This window comes from Suncus etruscus, chromosome 4, assembly GCF_024139225.1.
Source record: "Suncus etruscus isolate mSunEtr1 chromosome 4, mSunEtr1.pri.cur, whole genome shotgun sequence".
NCBI lineage: Eukaryota > Metazoa > Chordata > Mammalia > Eulipotyphla > Soricidae > Suncus > Suncus etruscus.
The window spans coordinates 93,947,473-93,965,171 of NC_064851.1; the positions used below are offsets into that span (position 1 = coordinate 93,947,473).

Here is a 17,699-nt window from a genome sequence, read left to right on the forward strand (position 1 = left end):
GTTTTTTTTATTTTTATTTAGTTTGTTTCGTTTTATTTTGGGGCCACACCTAGAGACACTCAGGAGTTACTCCTGGCTCTGTGCTCAGAAATCTCTCCTGCCAGACTCTGTGGACCATATATAGCATGCTGGGAAATGAACTGGGTAGGTCTGGTGTTGGCTGCATGCAAGGTAAATGCCCTAAAGCTGTGATATTTCTACAGACTCCATTCATTGAATTTCCCAAGGCAACTCCTCTTCTATGAGCTTGCTTACTTTTGCTGTTTGGGAGCGTACTTGTATTTTCACTTTTTGTTACACTAATAAACTTTTCACAAAGTTGCTGTGCACTGAGCTTGTGGCGTGAGCAAGAGTCTGAGCAACCACTAAAACAAATAAAGTAGTTCAGAATGACACCAGCAATAAATGCAATGGTTACTGGTTCTAAAAGCTTTAGTTGTTCTAATAGCACCTTTTGTCATCCAGAACAGCTTTTATTCTGTATAATTAAAAAAAAAAACGACTGTATAATAACTAAATAGAAACAAGTAATGTCTGAAAGCAACAATAAAATTTGTGATTATATAAAGGTAAAGGCAAGACAACCTTCAACAATGTTGTAAAATAAAAACCCTGAAGAACAATACAAAATTAATTACTTGATTTTCGTGAATTATAAAGTTGTTTTCTGTTCTTTTTATTATTTGGTTTTGGGGTCATACCTGGTAGTGCTTAGGATTTATTTCTGGTCCTGAACTTACAAATCATTCCAGGCAGATTCGAGGAGATGTGGGGGGTAGGGGTAGGGAAGGAGAGCATGCATGCAAGACAAGTTCTTCCAAGTTATGCCATTTTACTGACCCCTAGAGTTTGTTCTTTTATAAAATTTTTATTGAGGTAGTATTGTTTTACAATTGCATGTAGATTTTAGGCAGATAGCATTACAGTTTAACATGCTTTGTTAATTTCCATTCATTCCCAACCATGGGATTTTTCACTTTTATCCTATTTCTTCATTTTGGGGGGGTATGCATTGGTGCTACTCAAGGGTCACTTCATGGCTCTTCATTCAGGAATCACTCATGGAGGGTTCAGGGAACCATATGCGATGCCGTGGTTTGAACTCAGTTCAGCTGCGTGCAAGACAAATGCCCTACTCAGTGATCTTACTCTTGTTTCTGCCCCAAAAGTCAGTCATTCTGCCTAACTCTCTAACCTTTTGAGTGTGTGTTTTGGGGCCACAGCGAGTGAGCTCAGGGATTACACCTAGATCTAAGTTCAGATGACTCCTGGAAGGAAGGTTGGCAGGGATACGTTGCCAGGGATCAAACCCAGGTCGACAGCGTGCAAAACCAATGTCCTACTTCCATGCTATTGCTGAGACTGCTACTATCTTATACAATTATTACCACCCAATGTTTAGCTTTTTTATTTGTAATTTGTTTCTCCATATTAAGCATATTAATCTATATTACTTTAATATATTTCATTATATTATGGATTTTATTATGGGTATTTTTGTTGTGTATGTTATAGTTTAGCTGTAAAATGGAATTCACTATTAAATTCATTCATTATTGCAGACCAATAAAATTTTACAGAGCAGTGCATAATTAAATCATGAGATAATGTAGACTACATGCAAAGAGATATTTAAAGGGGGGATGATTCTTCTTTGGAGTAGTCTAGATGCTATGTTTGGAGAAGAGTCTGAGCCACTCCCACAATGCACAGGGATTCCTATTGGCTCTTCACTCAGGAAATACTTCTGGCAATGCTCAGAGAACCACAGAGGATTTTAGGAACTAAACCAGGATGGATCATTTGCAAAGCAAATGCCCTACACACTATTTCTCCAGCCTCTCTGGAGGCTATTTTACAGATTAAAAAAAAATTATGCAGTGTTTTAGATCACTAAATTTCTACCAATTCCTTTTATCACTATTGGTTATAGGAATTCATAAAGTTTTAACTGATATTAAAATAACTGAAGATTGCATACCCCAGTCTTTATACTAAAAGGTATTAACACGCTTTAGCAATGCAGATGAGCACAATAAAACTCGGGTTAAGCAGAATACAAAACTGCCTGAAGAAACAGTAAAATTGTTCTATCCCTGCTTTAAAACATGTTTTGGTTTGTGTCATCTCTACTTGTCTAGGTTTTGTTTGTTTTGAGGCCACACCCAGGTGGTGCCAGGATTTAGGCTCTGTGCTCAGAGATTACTGTCTTCAGCGAATATATCCAGAGCAGAGGATCTAATCTACATTGGTTATGTGCAAGGCAAGCACATATGTCAAGTTGCTTAACTATTTTGAATTTTTTATTTTGGTTTTAGGGCACAACAGGAGACATCAGCTGTCACTCTTGGCTCTGCACTCAGGCTAGAGGGACCATATGGGATGCCAGGAATCTCGTCTGTCCAGGATAGGCCACATGCAAGGCAAAAACCCTACCACTGTGCTATTTCTCTGGCTTCAATTTTTTGTTTATTTTTTTAATATTTTTTCCGATACATAAAACACCTAGGTGCTACCATCTAGGATATTCTCAATGATGCCATGTTCTTAATATATTTACTTTATATATAATATATATACTTAATATCTCTATAATACTATCTCTTAACCTGTTCACCCCCAAATGTACATCACTTTTTTCCATTAATTATTTTTAATTCATTTTTATTTATTTCTCCCTATATATAGGTGTGTATACATATATACACATATATATTTGTCTTGTTTTTATTTTCTTCTCTTCCTTAACTTCATCTGTTTTGGTTCTGCTTGGTACAAAAACCTACAAAAAACGTCTGCTTGTGATAGAAGCTCAAGTCAAAACCAGGGCAGAGAGATAATGGAGCCTGACACCATCATCCCCAAATGCACCAGCAATATAATATGGCACAATTTCTTTCTGCAAAGGCATACTAAAGAGGGGACATTTTACGTTTAGAAACAAGCTCTTATCTACTAGAGATAAGAACTCATACATTTTACAATACAGGGTGCCTACCACCTTGAACATATATAATTTGAACCCAACTTAGACTCCATGTGATTAGATAGTGACCATTCAACCGTGATCCCTAAATCTCATACATAAAACTGACACAATTCTCTGCAATAGCTCCAGGAACCAAAATCCTTCTGGGACATTCTTAATACTGCTCTGACACAAACATGAGCCAGTTTTGATATCACATCTGACAATGAGGAAATGGCAACAACTTGGTCTAAGAGCATGTTGTCTTATCTCATCACCTATCGATAAGATGAAATCAGAAGACATGTCATCTTTTGATCTGTGCAAATACTAAGATCTCTGACTTCAGAAGACTGACTGTGACAACCATGACTGGCAGAACTTATCCTGGGACCAATAAGAAAGACCCTAGCCTAGGCTTTGACCTACGATCTGTAACAAACAAGATGTCTAATTCCAGAGATCTGACTGAGACAACTGCAAATGAGCAGAACTTCTGGAAACATAATGAAAGACTCTATCCTAGGCTTCATCCTAGGATCAATGCAAACACCAAGACCACCAATCACAGAAGGCTGATTAAATCAGTGTTGGAATAGAACTTCTAAAACCATAAAGAAAGACATTATCCTAGGCTCATCCTATAACCTATGCAAATTCCAAGATCTCTAGTTACAGAGGCCTGATTTTATGATCTATGACTGAGCAGAAAGTTTCCAGACACCACAAAAAGACCTAGGAGAGAGTAAAAGTGCATGTATGGAGCTTGTTGTTATTCCCATGACAGTATGCTTCAAGGGTGGAGAAACCCTGTATCTCTTAGGCCAAGGGAATTCCCTTTCTAAACTCTCCAATATTTACTGTGTCTTTGCAAAAGAGGAATAAAAAAAGGAAGCACAATTATTTTTCTTTTTCTTTTTTCTTGTTTTATTTCAGGCTCATGATTATTGCTTGGTTATTATCTGTATTGCAGATTTTTTTCTTGTTTTTTTTTTTCTGTTCTTTTTTTCTATTTTTTCTTAATTTATATTTCTATTGTCATTTTGTGATATTTTACTTCCTTATCCCCTCTCTTCTCTTAATATTTATAAACCACTAGATGGACCCCTCCCAGATTTTTTGTTTGTTTTTGCCTTTCTTGGTTTTTCTTGTTTGTTTATTTTTTGTTTTCTTTTTCTTCCCTTCAAACAGAATCACATAACTTGAATCATCTTGTTCTGCCTCATAAATTGAGGAGGAAAATGGATGGTACTAAGACCAAACAGTTGTATGAATATTGAGTAGAAAAAATAAAGATCAGTCTTAAACATCAAATCCATAGCCAAGGACAACAGAATCGATACCCATTCTACAACAAACTAGACACAGAGGGTACCACTTAAACTAGCATCCCGGAGAGCAAAGGACGGGGATATGGGATGCATGCTGGGAACAGGGATGAATGGAGATCAATGCTGGTGGTGGTAATTCCCTGGGTTCTATGTCACTATGTACCTATAATATTACTGTGAAAGATTTGTAATCCACCTAGGTCATAATAAAAATTATTAACAAAACAAAAATACCAATTGCATTATGTCTTGTGAATTACCATAGAGTAAAAGTAAAAAATAGGATAAAACTAACTTCCATTATAATATTAAGTTTTAGCATTCAATCTATTTAGATTTAGAATACTTTCTTATTTGTCTATATTTTGTCTATTTTTGTTTGTTTGTTTGTTTGTTTTTGGGTCACACCAGTGACGCTCAGGTGTTACTCCTGTCTATGAGCTCAGAAATCTGCTCCTGGCATGGGGAACTATGTAGGACACAGAGGATTGAACTCAGCTCTGTCCTGGGTCAGCCACATGCAAGGCAAATGCCCTACCACTGCACTATCATTTATGCCCCTCTTTTCTTAAAAGAGTTGTAAATTATTTCACTACATTTCAAATTTATAATCATAAAACATTTTTAACCATAGCTTCCATTGAACGAGGCATGTGAAAATATATTTACCTACATTTATAAATAATTTAAGACAATTATTTTCACTAAGCTACTTGGGAAAAAAAACATCATTATATCTGGTAAAGAAAACAAAAATATGTTTTTATTTCACACAAAAATATGTTAAAAAATTACTCTGATCCATTTCTGTTTAACTTCAGATGCTCCCTTTTCCCATTTTTGAGAAATACTCATTTCTCCAAAATGTTTTTGTACTGCCCAGCAAATATGTTCAGTTACTAATCTGTTTGACAGCCATTGATAAATGTATTTTATTTTTTATTATTATTTTCTTTTTAATTTATTTTAATTATAGCATGGAGGTAAGGCATTTGCCTCTCATGCAGAAGGATGGTGGTTTGAATCGCAGCATCCCATATGGTCCCCCAAGCCTGCCAGAAGTGAGTTCTGAGCATAAGAACCAGGAGGAACCCCTGAGCGCTGCCGGGTGTGACCCAAAATTAAAAAAAAAAAAGTTTAAAAAATACTCAGTCTGGGGCCAGCAAGGTGGCGCTAGAGGTAAGGTGTCTGCCTTGCAAAGGCTAGCCAAGAAAGGACCACAGTTTGATCCCCCAGTGTCCCATATGGTCCCCCCAAGCCAGGGGCAATTTCTGAGCACTTAGCCAGGAGCAACTCCTGAGCATCAAACGGGTGTGGCCTGAAAAACCAAAACAAAACAAAACAAAAAAAAAACTCAGTCTATAGCCCACTTCTCAGAGTTTTTAACAGCAAGATTTTAATAGAATCAGGCTGAAAATGCAACGAGTTCTACCTGCATTTATATTTAATAGCAATGCTATTAAATTAATAGTACTATCTACAAGATAAAACAGCAGAAATTACAATCATATCAACTCATTTATTGCAGTTTAACCTTTAGCAGGTACAGGCACATATCCAGTTTCATCACGCCTATTTTAGAACTATGTCTAACTTCCCTGTCTAAGGAATTAAGGACAAAAAAAGAAAGAAAGGAATGAAAAGAATATGAAAACATTAATACCCTATTATAAGAATAAATAGGTTTTAATGAGTAAGAATCTTGTATAAAGCACTAGATAAAACTAAAAATTAAACTCTAAACATTGCAAATTGACTTGAATCTTTCACAAAATAAAGCATATATTTCTTTATAATTTATCTTTAAAATTTTAAGCAAAAGTGATAATTAAAGTACACTGTACTGTGCTTAGAAATTATCCCTGGTGCTGAACTCAAGGATTATTCCTAGCAGTACTTGGGGCTCCGTATGTGAAACTGTATGTATGTGAAACCTATGTTGGCTGTGTAGAAGGCAAGTGAATTACCCAGTTTAAAATCTTCTCTCTGGCCCTGGGGCATGGATGTAGAGCATCTACATCTAGAAGGACGGTGGTTTGAATCCCAGCATCCCATATTGTTCCGGTGCCTGCCAGGGCAATTTCTGAGCACAGAGCCAGAAGGAACCCCTGCGCGCTGCTGGGTGTGACCCAAAACCAAAAACAAAAAACCCTCTCTGGCCCCCACAAATTTAAAGGCATTGTAATTTAAATTAATATGTTGAATAATTTAAGATTAATTTAAAATATCTATTACTTGTAAACTCACTATTTGCAACCTTGGTGATTACAATAGGTCCTTTGAATCAGTCAGTGTTAATAACATTCTGTTTTAATTTCTACTCATACGAACATATTGATTTTGGGATTTTATTTTATTTTTATTTTGTTACTTTGGTTTGGGTGCTGCATCCAGGGGTGCTAAGAGATAACTCTTGATTGTGTACTCAAAACTATTCCTGTTGATATTAAGCTGGAACATGTGGCATGTTGGCGATTTAACCAGAGTCAATCACAAACAAGACAAGCTTCTTACTCAATAAACTCTCCATTCTCAAATTTTTATCTTCATTTGAATCAATAAAATTTATGTGACTCAACTGTCTCCAGAAACCTGGTTTACCTAGAAATATATCCTTTTGAATGAGTTTGTTTCCTATAATTTTCTTTATGTACTATGAATAAATGCTTCACCCCCAAAATATCAATGTTTCAAAGGTGAATAAGACAATGCTGACCATCACTCATATGTCTCTAAAGCAAATTTTCTGTAACTGAATTCATATCAATAGGAAGCATTATTTGTTACTACCATATCAATATCTGCTCATCAATAAAAGCAGGGGCAATAAAGTAGTGAGACCGTGCTATTCATTACTAAGACAATATAATGATTGCATTGCAAAGATTTTAAATATAATGCATAGCATTAAAAAATTAAGGTAAAAACCAATCAACTCAGGCATACTACAGCAGTTCATTAAAATAATTTTTAAAGTTCACTAGTAAGCAAAAACATGTATGTGTATATATGTGGAGTTATTTTCACAAGTGAATGTCAGTTATAAAATGATTAAAATTTTTGAAATCGGGGCTGGAGTGGTGGCGCAAGCAGTAAGGCATTTTCCTTGTGTGCACTATCCTAGGATGGACCATGGTTCCATCCCCTGAGCGTCAATGGGTATGGCCCAAATACCAAAAAAAAAATTTTTTTTGAAGTTACTCTGATTTGAATCATTAGGTGTTTACATATTTAAGATTAAAGTTTACAAAGAAGTAGGTGTCATAACATTATCACAATGTTGTAGAGCACTAAATCTTAGCATTTTCCTTTCTTACATATAAATATAAAAGTAACATATTCTAAACATTAATAGGCACAACTTATATATTTACCTTTAGTCTGTATTTTCTTTTCCCGTTTCTCTTGCTTTTCAGTCTTTTCCTTGTGTATATCTACAAAGAATAAAAATTATAATTTGATATATTTTAAATTTTTAAATATTAAGTATAAATTATCATTGCTACCTTGTCTTTTGATCAAAAGTCTAAATTATCAGATCTAACTAGGTCATTGGTGTCAGAGGTAACAGCCATCTAACATCTGCTAATTTAATTACTTATTCATTGAAGTAAGAAGAAAATTGGAATAACTCAAAAATTAGAGCTATTTTCAAAGGATTAAAACATAAATGGAGATGTGTTGTCACCATTTACAGTGCTGAAATTATCACAAATTGTAATTGTGTTTTATTTCAATTACTTTCAACATAGATTAAGATTTCTCAATAAAAATACTATTTCAATTTTGAAAGATTTAGCCTTTACATATTAAATTAAGGATTTATGAAATGAACCCTAACAGTCATTCAGTAGCAAATGTATCCAGAAATACACACTATAAGCTATGTTTATAATCAGAATATGATACGGAATTTAACCAATAATTACTGCCTATAAATATGACATTTCAAAGAATAAGTTAGGTCTTTTATTTTTTCTAATCACCAGGTTTTAACAAATATATTTAACTTGCTGTTAGATTTAGTATACATATACATTTCTAAGGCTTAGAAAATGAAGGGGTTTATTTGGATATGACTATATTTGAGATTAAAGTTTACAAATATGATTACTACCTCTGAAAAGTAACTTAATCTTAAATACCATGTTTTTTTCTTAGAAAAAATGCTAATCAGGTTTACTTATTTATTTATTACAATTTTATTCCACAGATGGTCTAAGATGATGATAATTACTATACACATTTTAAATTCTACAATTGAAAAATTGAATTTGCATTTTGTAATTTTTCCAGAAGTTTAAAATTAAGACAGTTAAGTCCCAAATAGCTTTAGAAAAGTGTTACAAGTTTCATTCATTTACCTATTCAGAATTATATTTGCTTTTTCATTTTCCCCATTATATTGAGGGGCTGCTAGCCCAAGTTCTAATATGAGTTTATAAGATTTCCCCACAATACAAGGCAATTATTTGACATCAGTGGCTGCCAGAAAAATCAACTTAGTTTTAACACTGATGATATAAACAGCTCCTCAGGCTATAGACTCAATCATCAAGACCAATCTCCATTTAAATTACAAGAACAAGCTGTTAGTTTTTGTTTTTTTGTTGCATGTTGGTTTTTATTGTTTGCTTGTTTTTGTTTGAGGGCCACACCCTGTAATGCTCAGGGGTTAGTTACTCCTGGCTCTGGGACCATATGGGACTCTGGGTGATGAAATCAAGGTCCATCCTAGATCAACCCTATGCAAGACAAACACCCTACGGCTGCGCTATTGCTCCTGCCTGCTGTTACTTTTCTGTGGCTTATCTGACTGTATATTATGGGGTTTCCACAATCCTTTCCTGCTATTCAGGCAAAAAGATGAATTTTATGAAAACTTTATTAGCTGGGATACCTAAATTAATCTATGGGTCAACAGCTATACAAATAACTTTCCAACTGCCCATCAAGATTTCTGGGGTTGAGACTGAGAGTTCCAATTTGTGACTGGGGTATTTGGTTCTCTGGAGAAGCTGCCCATCTTCTGGTGTTTTCCCAAAGTCACCTCATGAACATAACACAAGAGCCTTTATTATTCTTACAATTTAGAAGATTCTGAGTTTAGATTTCTGTGAGTCAAGAACTGTGGATGAAATATGTTACTTAGAGTACCTACATAAATAACTTAATGATACCGCTTAAAAAATGGAAAATGATCAAAGAAATGAATCAAAAATAGGAAGGCAGAAGGAAATAATAAAACAGCGCAGAAATCAGTGAACTGGAAACCCAAAAAATAATCCAAAAGATCAATCAAAGCAAGAGTTGGTTCAATGAAAAAATAAACAAGATTGATAAACCACTAGAAAGACTCAAAAAGAAAGACAGATAGAGATACTTAATAAATCTAATCAGAAATGAAAAAGGAGAGGTCATTACAGACCTACAGAAATGCAAGGGAAATCAGAGACTACTTTGAGAAACTGAAGAGAAAAACATGAGAAGCTGGAAGAAATTGATAAATTCCTGTATTCCTATAACTTCCCTAGGTTGAACAAAGATTTTTTGGACTATCTGAACTAATTTATCACTATTGGGGAAATTGAAAATGCAATCAAAAGGTTTCCCCCAAACAAAAATCCAGACCCAGGTGGATTCACTAGTCAATTCTTTCAAACTTTTAAAGAGGAACAACTGCCAATTCTTCCCAGAATCTCCCAGGTAATTGAAGAAATGGAAATACTGCAAATAGTTTTTAGAAAACTAACATCACCCTGATACCAAAAGCAGATAGAGATGTCACAAATAAAGAGATCTATAAAACAATTTCCTTGATAAACACAGATGAAAAGATTCTCAGCAAAATAATAGCAAATAAAATTTAATAGCTTATCATAAAAATAATAAAGCATGACAAATTGAATTCATTCTAGGGATGCAGGATGGTTTTATATATGCAAGTCAATCAATATAATACACCATATTAATGAAAGAAAATAAAAATCATATGATCATATCAATAAATGAAGATATATCATTTGACAAGGTCCAGTACCCTTTTGTGATATAAACTCTCAACAAGATAAGAATGGAATAAACTTTTCTCAATGTAGTCAAGGCTATTTACCACAATCCCAATGCAAATATACTCAATGGGGAATAACTAAAAGCCTTTACCTAAGATATGGCATAAGACAAGGCTGACCCCTCTCACCATATCTATTCAATATAGGACTGGAAATACTTGCCAAAGCAAACAAAAAAAGGAAAAACAATATTAAGGACATTCAAAGAGGAAAGGAAAAAGTCAAGCTCTCATTGTGTGCAGATGATATGATACAGTATTTATAAAATCCTAAAGACTCTATACCAAAAATGCTTCTAGAAACAATAAATTTGTATTGTCAAGTTACAAAAATAACCCAGAAAATGTTGTAACTTTTCTATATAAAAATAATAAAAGCAAGGGAAGAGACTTTTAAAATTTTTTATTCAAAATTTTACATTTGAAAATGAATAACCTGAGTACCTAATTAAAGAGGTAAAATATATTTCCAAAAAAACTAAAATAAAACTTCTTCAAAAAATAAAAGAGGACACACAGAAATGGAGAAATATACCCTGGTCATGGATTGGGAGGATTAACATCATTACATGGCAATATTTCCCAAAATATTGTAGAGATTTAATGCAATCCAATAAAGTTACCTGTGACCTTTTTCAAAGAATTGAACAAAACACTCCTGAAATAGGTTATACAACCCATAGGAAATACAAGATGAGAAACATAACTTTCCTCAACTTTAAACTATACTATAAAGCAGTAGTTGTTAAAACAGCATGAGACTGGAATAACACAGAGCTTCAAATCAATGGACTATACAGGAGAATTCTGAGACTGACCCCCCAGTTATACAATCAACTGATATTTGATATGAGGCAAGAAATACAAGAAGAGCAAGGAAAACCTTTTCAAGAAGTAATGTTGGGATAACTGGTCAACTACATGCAAAAAAAAAATGAACTTAGAACCCTTTTTAATATCATGAACAAAGATTATATCAAAATGATTAAAGTCTTGACATCAGATCTGAAACCCCTTATTTTATAGATACATATGGGAAAACATAGGCAAACAGTCCATGACATTGAAACTAAAAACATCTTCAAAGATGAAACACCACTGTCTAAGCAATTGGAAGAAAAGATTAAAAAAATAGAATTATATTAAAATGAGAAGCTTCTCACTTCAAAGGAAACAGTGACCATGATACAAAGGCTACACAAAGGATCGGAAAAAACTATTCATCCAATATTTTACTGATAAGGGGTTAATATCTAAGATACTGACAGAATAACAAAAAAATCATCTAACCCAATCTAAAAATAAGGAGAAGAAATGAACAGACATTTCCTCAAAGAAGAAATACATATAGATAAAAGGCACATAAAAATGCCCATCATAACTAATCATCAGGGAGATACAAGTCAAAACAACAATGTGATATCATTTCATACCACAGAGACTGACACACATCACAAAGAAACAAGTACAATTTGTGCTGGCATAGATGAGGGGAGAACAGGGATTCTATTCACTGCTCGTGGAAATGCTAGACTCATCCTTTCTGTAAAACCATATGGATATTCCTAAAAAAAATAAAGCTAGAAAATTGAGTTTCCATATGATCCAGCCATACCACTTTTTATAAATATACCCTAGGAACAAACAAATAATAAAAAATGCCCTCTGTGCTCCTATTTTCATCACAGCATTACTTATAATAGCCAGAATCTGAAAACAACCCAGGTCCTGACAATAGATGAGTAGCTAAAGAAACTGTGACACATCTATATAATGGAATGGAATATAATGGATTGTTACGGAAAATGAATTTTATTTATATATGGTATGGACATGGAGATTATTATGCTGAGTAAAATGAATCAGAGGGAGATGGATAGACAGAATAATCTCATCATTTATAGGATATAAGAAAAATTAAAGGCTGTATGATAATAATTCCAGAGACAATAATGATGAGGGACAGGAGGTCAAGAACCGGGTGCTGAAAAGAGATAAATTGACAAGCAGGAAACCCTTTAATGATTGTGTAAAACACTGTATCAGAGTGAGAGTGAGAGAGAGTGAGAAAAAAAATGCTTGACCCAGAGATAGGACATTGAACCAGGAATATTGGTGGTGGGAAAGTGCACTAGTTAAGAGTGGTATATATTGTATGATTGAAACTAAGGTATGAACAATTTTGTAACTATGATACTTAAATAAAGAGTTTATTTAAAGTTAGCTATATTTCTTATAAGTCACAATATTATAGCTTAGGATAGCACATCTAATTTTGGTGGCTATTAATTTAATATTCAAATATGGACCAGTAAAAATGATTAGGTGAATTTTCTTTTTTTCTTTATTTTTTTTAAATTTTATTTTGAGAGCATTTTTTTTTTTTTGGTTTTTGGGCCACACCCGGCTATGCTCAGGTGTTACTCCTGGCTATCTGCTCATAAATAGCTTCTGGCAGGCAAGGGGGACCACATGTGACGCCGGGATTTGAACCAACCACCTTAGGTCCTGGATCGGCTGCTTGCAAGACAAACACCACTATGCTATCTCTCCGGCCCCTAGGTGAATTTTCTTTATGGAAAATGTCCTCTAAAGAACAAAATAACTTTCCACTTAAGAATTTGTATCTTTTATCTTGTTGTAAACAAAGATAAAAATAAAACTGACAGGGACAGAAAGATCCCTACACAAACTTCTTTGGCAAATCAATTCTTCAAACCTCTTTCTTATTTCCAGTAAAAATACCAACCTACAGCACTGCTATAAGAAATACACAAATTCTTCTGAATTTTGCAGAATCAATAACCCTACTCTCTTACCCATATGGTTTTGTTCCTCGTAACCTCAGGCTAGGGACTCCCCTAACCTGAACTTACTTTAAGGGACACCATGACAGTAGACATAAAAACATGTAAAAAGAGAGGAAGCCCAATTGTAGGTAGAGGGATTCAGCTTTCCAGGGAAAGGCCAACTGCAACCCACTGCTTGAATAAAATATCTCACCTGTTCATTACAGAAAGGAATCAGAACTAGATCTTGAGGCTATTCAGCGTGGCTGCTAACTGCTGTTCCTATAGAAAGGCCCTTTGAACTCTTTCTTTCCTCAATAAACTCACTTGTAAATCAAAAACCATTGAAGAAGAAACCTTAATAATTTTATTCTCCCTGGGAGATTGCTCTTTGCCTTCCAAAGCTCATATACTCTGTTACTATACACTGTTCCATAAAGTAATCGCTAGATATTTGTCTATATTAAGTCAAAGTTTGTGACTAAATTAATTTAGATGCAGTACAATTGCTATGTACACACAGAATTATGAGAAGTTGGCTTATCTCAGTCACTTTAGCGGGCACATTTTGAGTAAATAAAATGATAATGATTTATGTGACTCTTCAGTCAAGTAATAGTTTTAAAAAATAATTTCTTCTAATAGGGCTAATTAATTTGAATATAAAAATTTTATTTAAGTTAAAATTTTATAAAATATATTTATAGCTGGGGCCAAAGTGGAATGGCGTTTGTCTTGCGTGTGGTTGACCCAGGATGGACCTTGATTCAATCCCTGTGTCCCATTTGGTCCCTCAAGTTAGGAGCGATTTCTGAGTGCAGAGCAAGAAGTAACCCCTGAGAGTCACCGGATGTGGCCCAGAAACCAAATATATATATATATATATATATATATATATATATATATATATATATATATATATATATATAATAAATAAGTAAACCATAAAATTATCACTTAGAATAATAATATTTATTTAAAGGAAAGTGAAAAAAATAATGTTTAGAGGTATATGTGTCTGCTGGTCTTTGTATTCACTAATCTATTGGTCAATCACAATAATAATAGGTAGAGAAATAGGCAAAAAAATTATGAATTACAACAAAATTAGTTGAACTGATAAAGACAATAATCCTCCCCAAATTCCAATAAAATTTTATAATACTTTTTACATCATGAAAAATGGAATAGATGCAAGCTAAACTCTACAACCCAAAGCCAAATCAAGGATAAAGTTCCAATGTTTTCCCAATTATACAGTTCATCCATCCTAAAAGCAAAATACACTCAGATTCTTTCTAACTGGGAGTCACAGATTAAGACATGCTTTAAAATTTCTACATCTTTGTAAAACATGATGAGACACATTGGCAATTTTTTTTGCAGTTAAAACCATCAAATGATTTTTCTGATGATCACTTGAAGATTTTCTACAGAGGCAAATATAGACAAGCACAGCTGACTTTGAAAAAGCATACACATATCTGCAATATTTTTTCACAAAAAATATTTCTCATCATTCACAAAATAAATGTCTTTGCTTGTTTTATTGCAACAGCATACTTTATTTGAGGATCAGATATCATTACTAATGTTGCTATCTTTGGTTATCAGAGATCTGAGTAATCAATTGAAGACTCTTCACTGAGTGTACATTGTTTCAGGAAAAATTTTATTCAACACTGGCCCAAATGCTAACCAATTTAGAGATTAAAAGACTATTTTTCTTATAAGCTAATAGTGCCTAGTATTTTAATTACAATAACTTTTTCTGCTAAGAATCATTTGTCTGTGAATAGAAAATTAAATTGAAAGGCTTTCTCATTATGTAAAAATTCATTGACCTGTGATATTTACCATAACATTTTATTATGTTAATACTAACTCCTATTTTTAATAACATTGTTTCACAGGTGAAGACTTCTACTTTGTGCTAATAATGATAATTGTCTAATCAGTTCCTCCATAAAAGCTCAGATAGACTTTAATCAATTTATTCAAGCACAATTTTTTCTAATAAGTTTCATCTAGGTCCAGAGAATTAAATAACGGTCAATCAATCCATGGGTGTTTTTAGAAGAAACTTCTAGGGGCACTCACTTTTCATTGTATAGTAAGAACAGTGAAGGTTCAATGTGCCAAAACAAACTAAAGCAGATAACGTGTTATCTTGCATATGGTGAACCTGGGTTTGTTCCCCAGGTATGTCATCACATACAGATCTCTGAGTCCAGCCAGAAATATTCCTTAAGCATGGAACCAATTGTAAGCTCTAATCATTACTGGGAGTGCCCCTCAGTAATATAGAAGGCAAAAAGCAAATAAAAAACAAACACTAAACTGAAAGAACAATGAAGCTTTTAGAGGTTTTGAAAACTTCTGTCATATCTATTTTTCAGTCAAGATGCTTTGTGCGGAGGCAGGCGATTAAGAGCACATTGGACAGTATTCAGGAGTTACTTCTAGATCTATTCTCAGAAATTGTTTCTGACAATGCTCTGGGGAATCTACAGGATGCTGGCAATTGAAACTGGGACAGCCATAAACAAGGCAAATGCCCTGGCCTCTGTACTATTATTCCAGGACAAACCCCTGTTTTAAGTCAAAGAACCAAACACTTTTTTTTTATGATATTTAGTAATGTTTTTGTATAAGTTATATTTGAGAAGCTGACTCATTTAACAAAGATAAAGGAAATCTATCCTTCTTATGTGAATACCCCTTATATCTTCTTGCTTCCTCAGATCCCTTACCACAGATAAATAACAGCAAAACACAATATTTTTGTAAATTCTTCATATATATAATATTATATCTGATTTTCTTTTGATGACTTATGTGACATACTCTGATTAGTAGGCTAGTAGTACAAGAATTCAGAGGTGAGAAAACCACACCTGCAACCACAAGTGTGTAGCACAATATTGCATCTTTCACTATGCCAACTTTAATAGTTCACTTAAATCTGAAGTAGTCCTGATACAAAAATAACAAAATTTAAGCAATTTTTACAAATATATACATTTTGCATCTAGTTTAGAACTTAGAGTCTTTGTATTAATAAAAGTCTCAACACTAGATTTTAGATGAAATCATATATCTTTTTAGTCATAGTTCAGAATTCACTTATAAGTCACAGAGGTCAAGGAAATCAATTCTGGTGTGAAGTTTCCAGAAGTTTTTTGTTTGTTTTATAGATTTACTTCCTTTCAGTGGACTAGGAGTCACTCCAGACATTGTTTATGGCTTCTTGCTCTTTGCTCATGGATCAGTCCTGGAAGTGCTAGAGGGATAATATCTAAAGTCAGGAATCTAATATGGTCACCTGTGTGCAAGGAAAGTACCTGACTCTCTGTACTATATCTCTGGCCCCTGTTTATTTTTGCTTTGTGAAGTAACATTGGTCTATAACTATATATAGGATTCATGTATATAAATTATGTACATCATGAGGCTCTATTAAATGCCATTTTCTATTTACCACCAAATATTTGACCTCCTTTATCTGTTTCAATAGCTTCTTCCCCACAGTCTCCTTCATTCTGCTAGACATGCTACTGTAACCTGTTATATAGTCTTAAAGTAAAGCTCCATTTGAATTTTTTTGAGAGGGGGACACAACTGGTTATAATTTTTGTGTGAGTTAAATAATAATTTGAAAAATTGTAGATTATAAAGATTGGATTTTGTTTCATATAATTTATGGAACAATACAATTCTAAACAATCAACTCAAGGACACTTTACATTTTTTTCCTTTTTGGGGGGGGGGGTCACACCCAGCAGCACTCATGGGTTACTCCTGGCTCTATGCTCAGAAATAGCTCCTGGCAGGCTCAGGGGACCATATGGGTTGTCAGGATTTGAACCACCTTTCTTCTGCATGCAAGCCAAATGCCCTACCTCCATTTAATCTCTGGCTCCACTGTACATTTTAAAAATGTACTCATATATATTTTTTCTCTAAAATAAACTTTTAATTGAATGCACTATATCTGTAATAACACTTTACTATATATAATCTTGTTAGTATAAATAACAGAGGCAAGGCTTTAATATGAGATATTCTACTTACTTTAAAATATCAAAATTTTTATTTTCTTTATTTTATTGCTTGGGAACTATTGCAGTTCTCTCTATGGTAATAATAGAAATCATTTACATTATATTTGTCAAATAAGATTTGTTTTTATATTTTATACATGGAAATAATGAGAACTAGGTGACTGTTATTATGAATCTAATCTGGATATCTGAAAGGATATGTAGATTTTACTAGCCTTTTGATGTTCAAATTGGAGCTACGTATAATTGAAATTTTCTCATAGTATACAATGCTCGATATAAACACACAAGTACTAGCTAGACAAAATCATTTCTAAAAATAAGAAGTAAAAATTAATTTAATTGGATTTGTTCTCCTTTTTATAGCAGTATTCTCTTGACTGGTCAAATCTTGTGACAGGAGAAGACAGCAGTTAAGGTACATGATGGGCATCATAATTCAGATTTGAGCACTGTCATTACAAGATTCCCTGAATC

The 17,699-nt window shown here is 33.7% G+C and overlaps 1 protein-coding gene across 1 annotated transcript in view; it reads right to left on the minus strand.

The window, feature by feature from the left end:
* Nucleotides 1-17,699, minus strand: part of TRDN (triadin) — a 102,309-nt gene that overhangs the window by 57,654 nt on the left and 26,956 nt on the right. Inside the window, exon 5 of the mRNA XM_049772619.1 lies at nucleotides 7,674-7,733. Within this exon, the coding sequence (XP_049628576.1) occupies nucleotides 7,674-7,733 (60 nt within the window). The remainder of the gene's footprint in view (nucleotides 1-7,673; nucleotides 7,734-17,699) is intronic.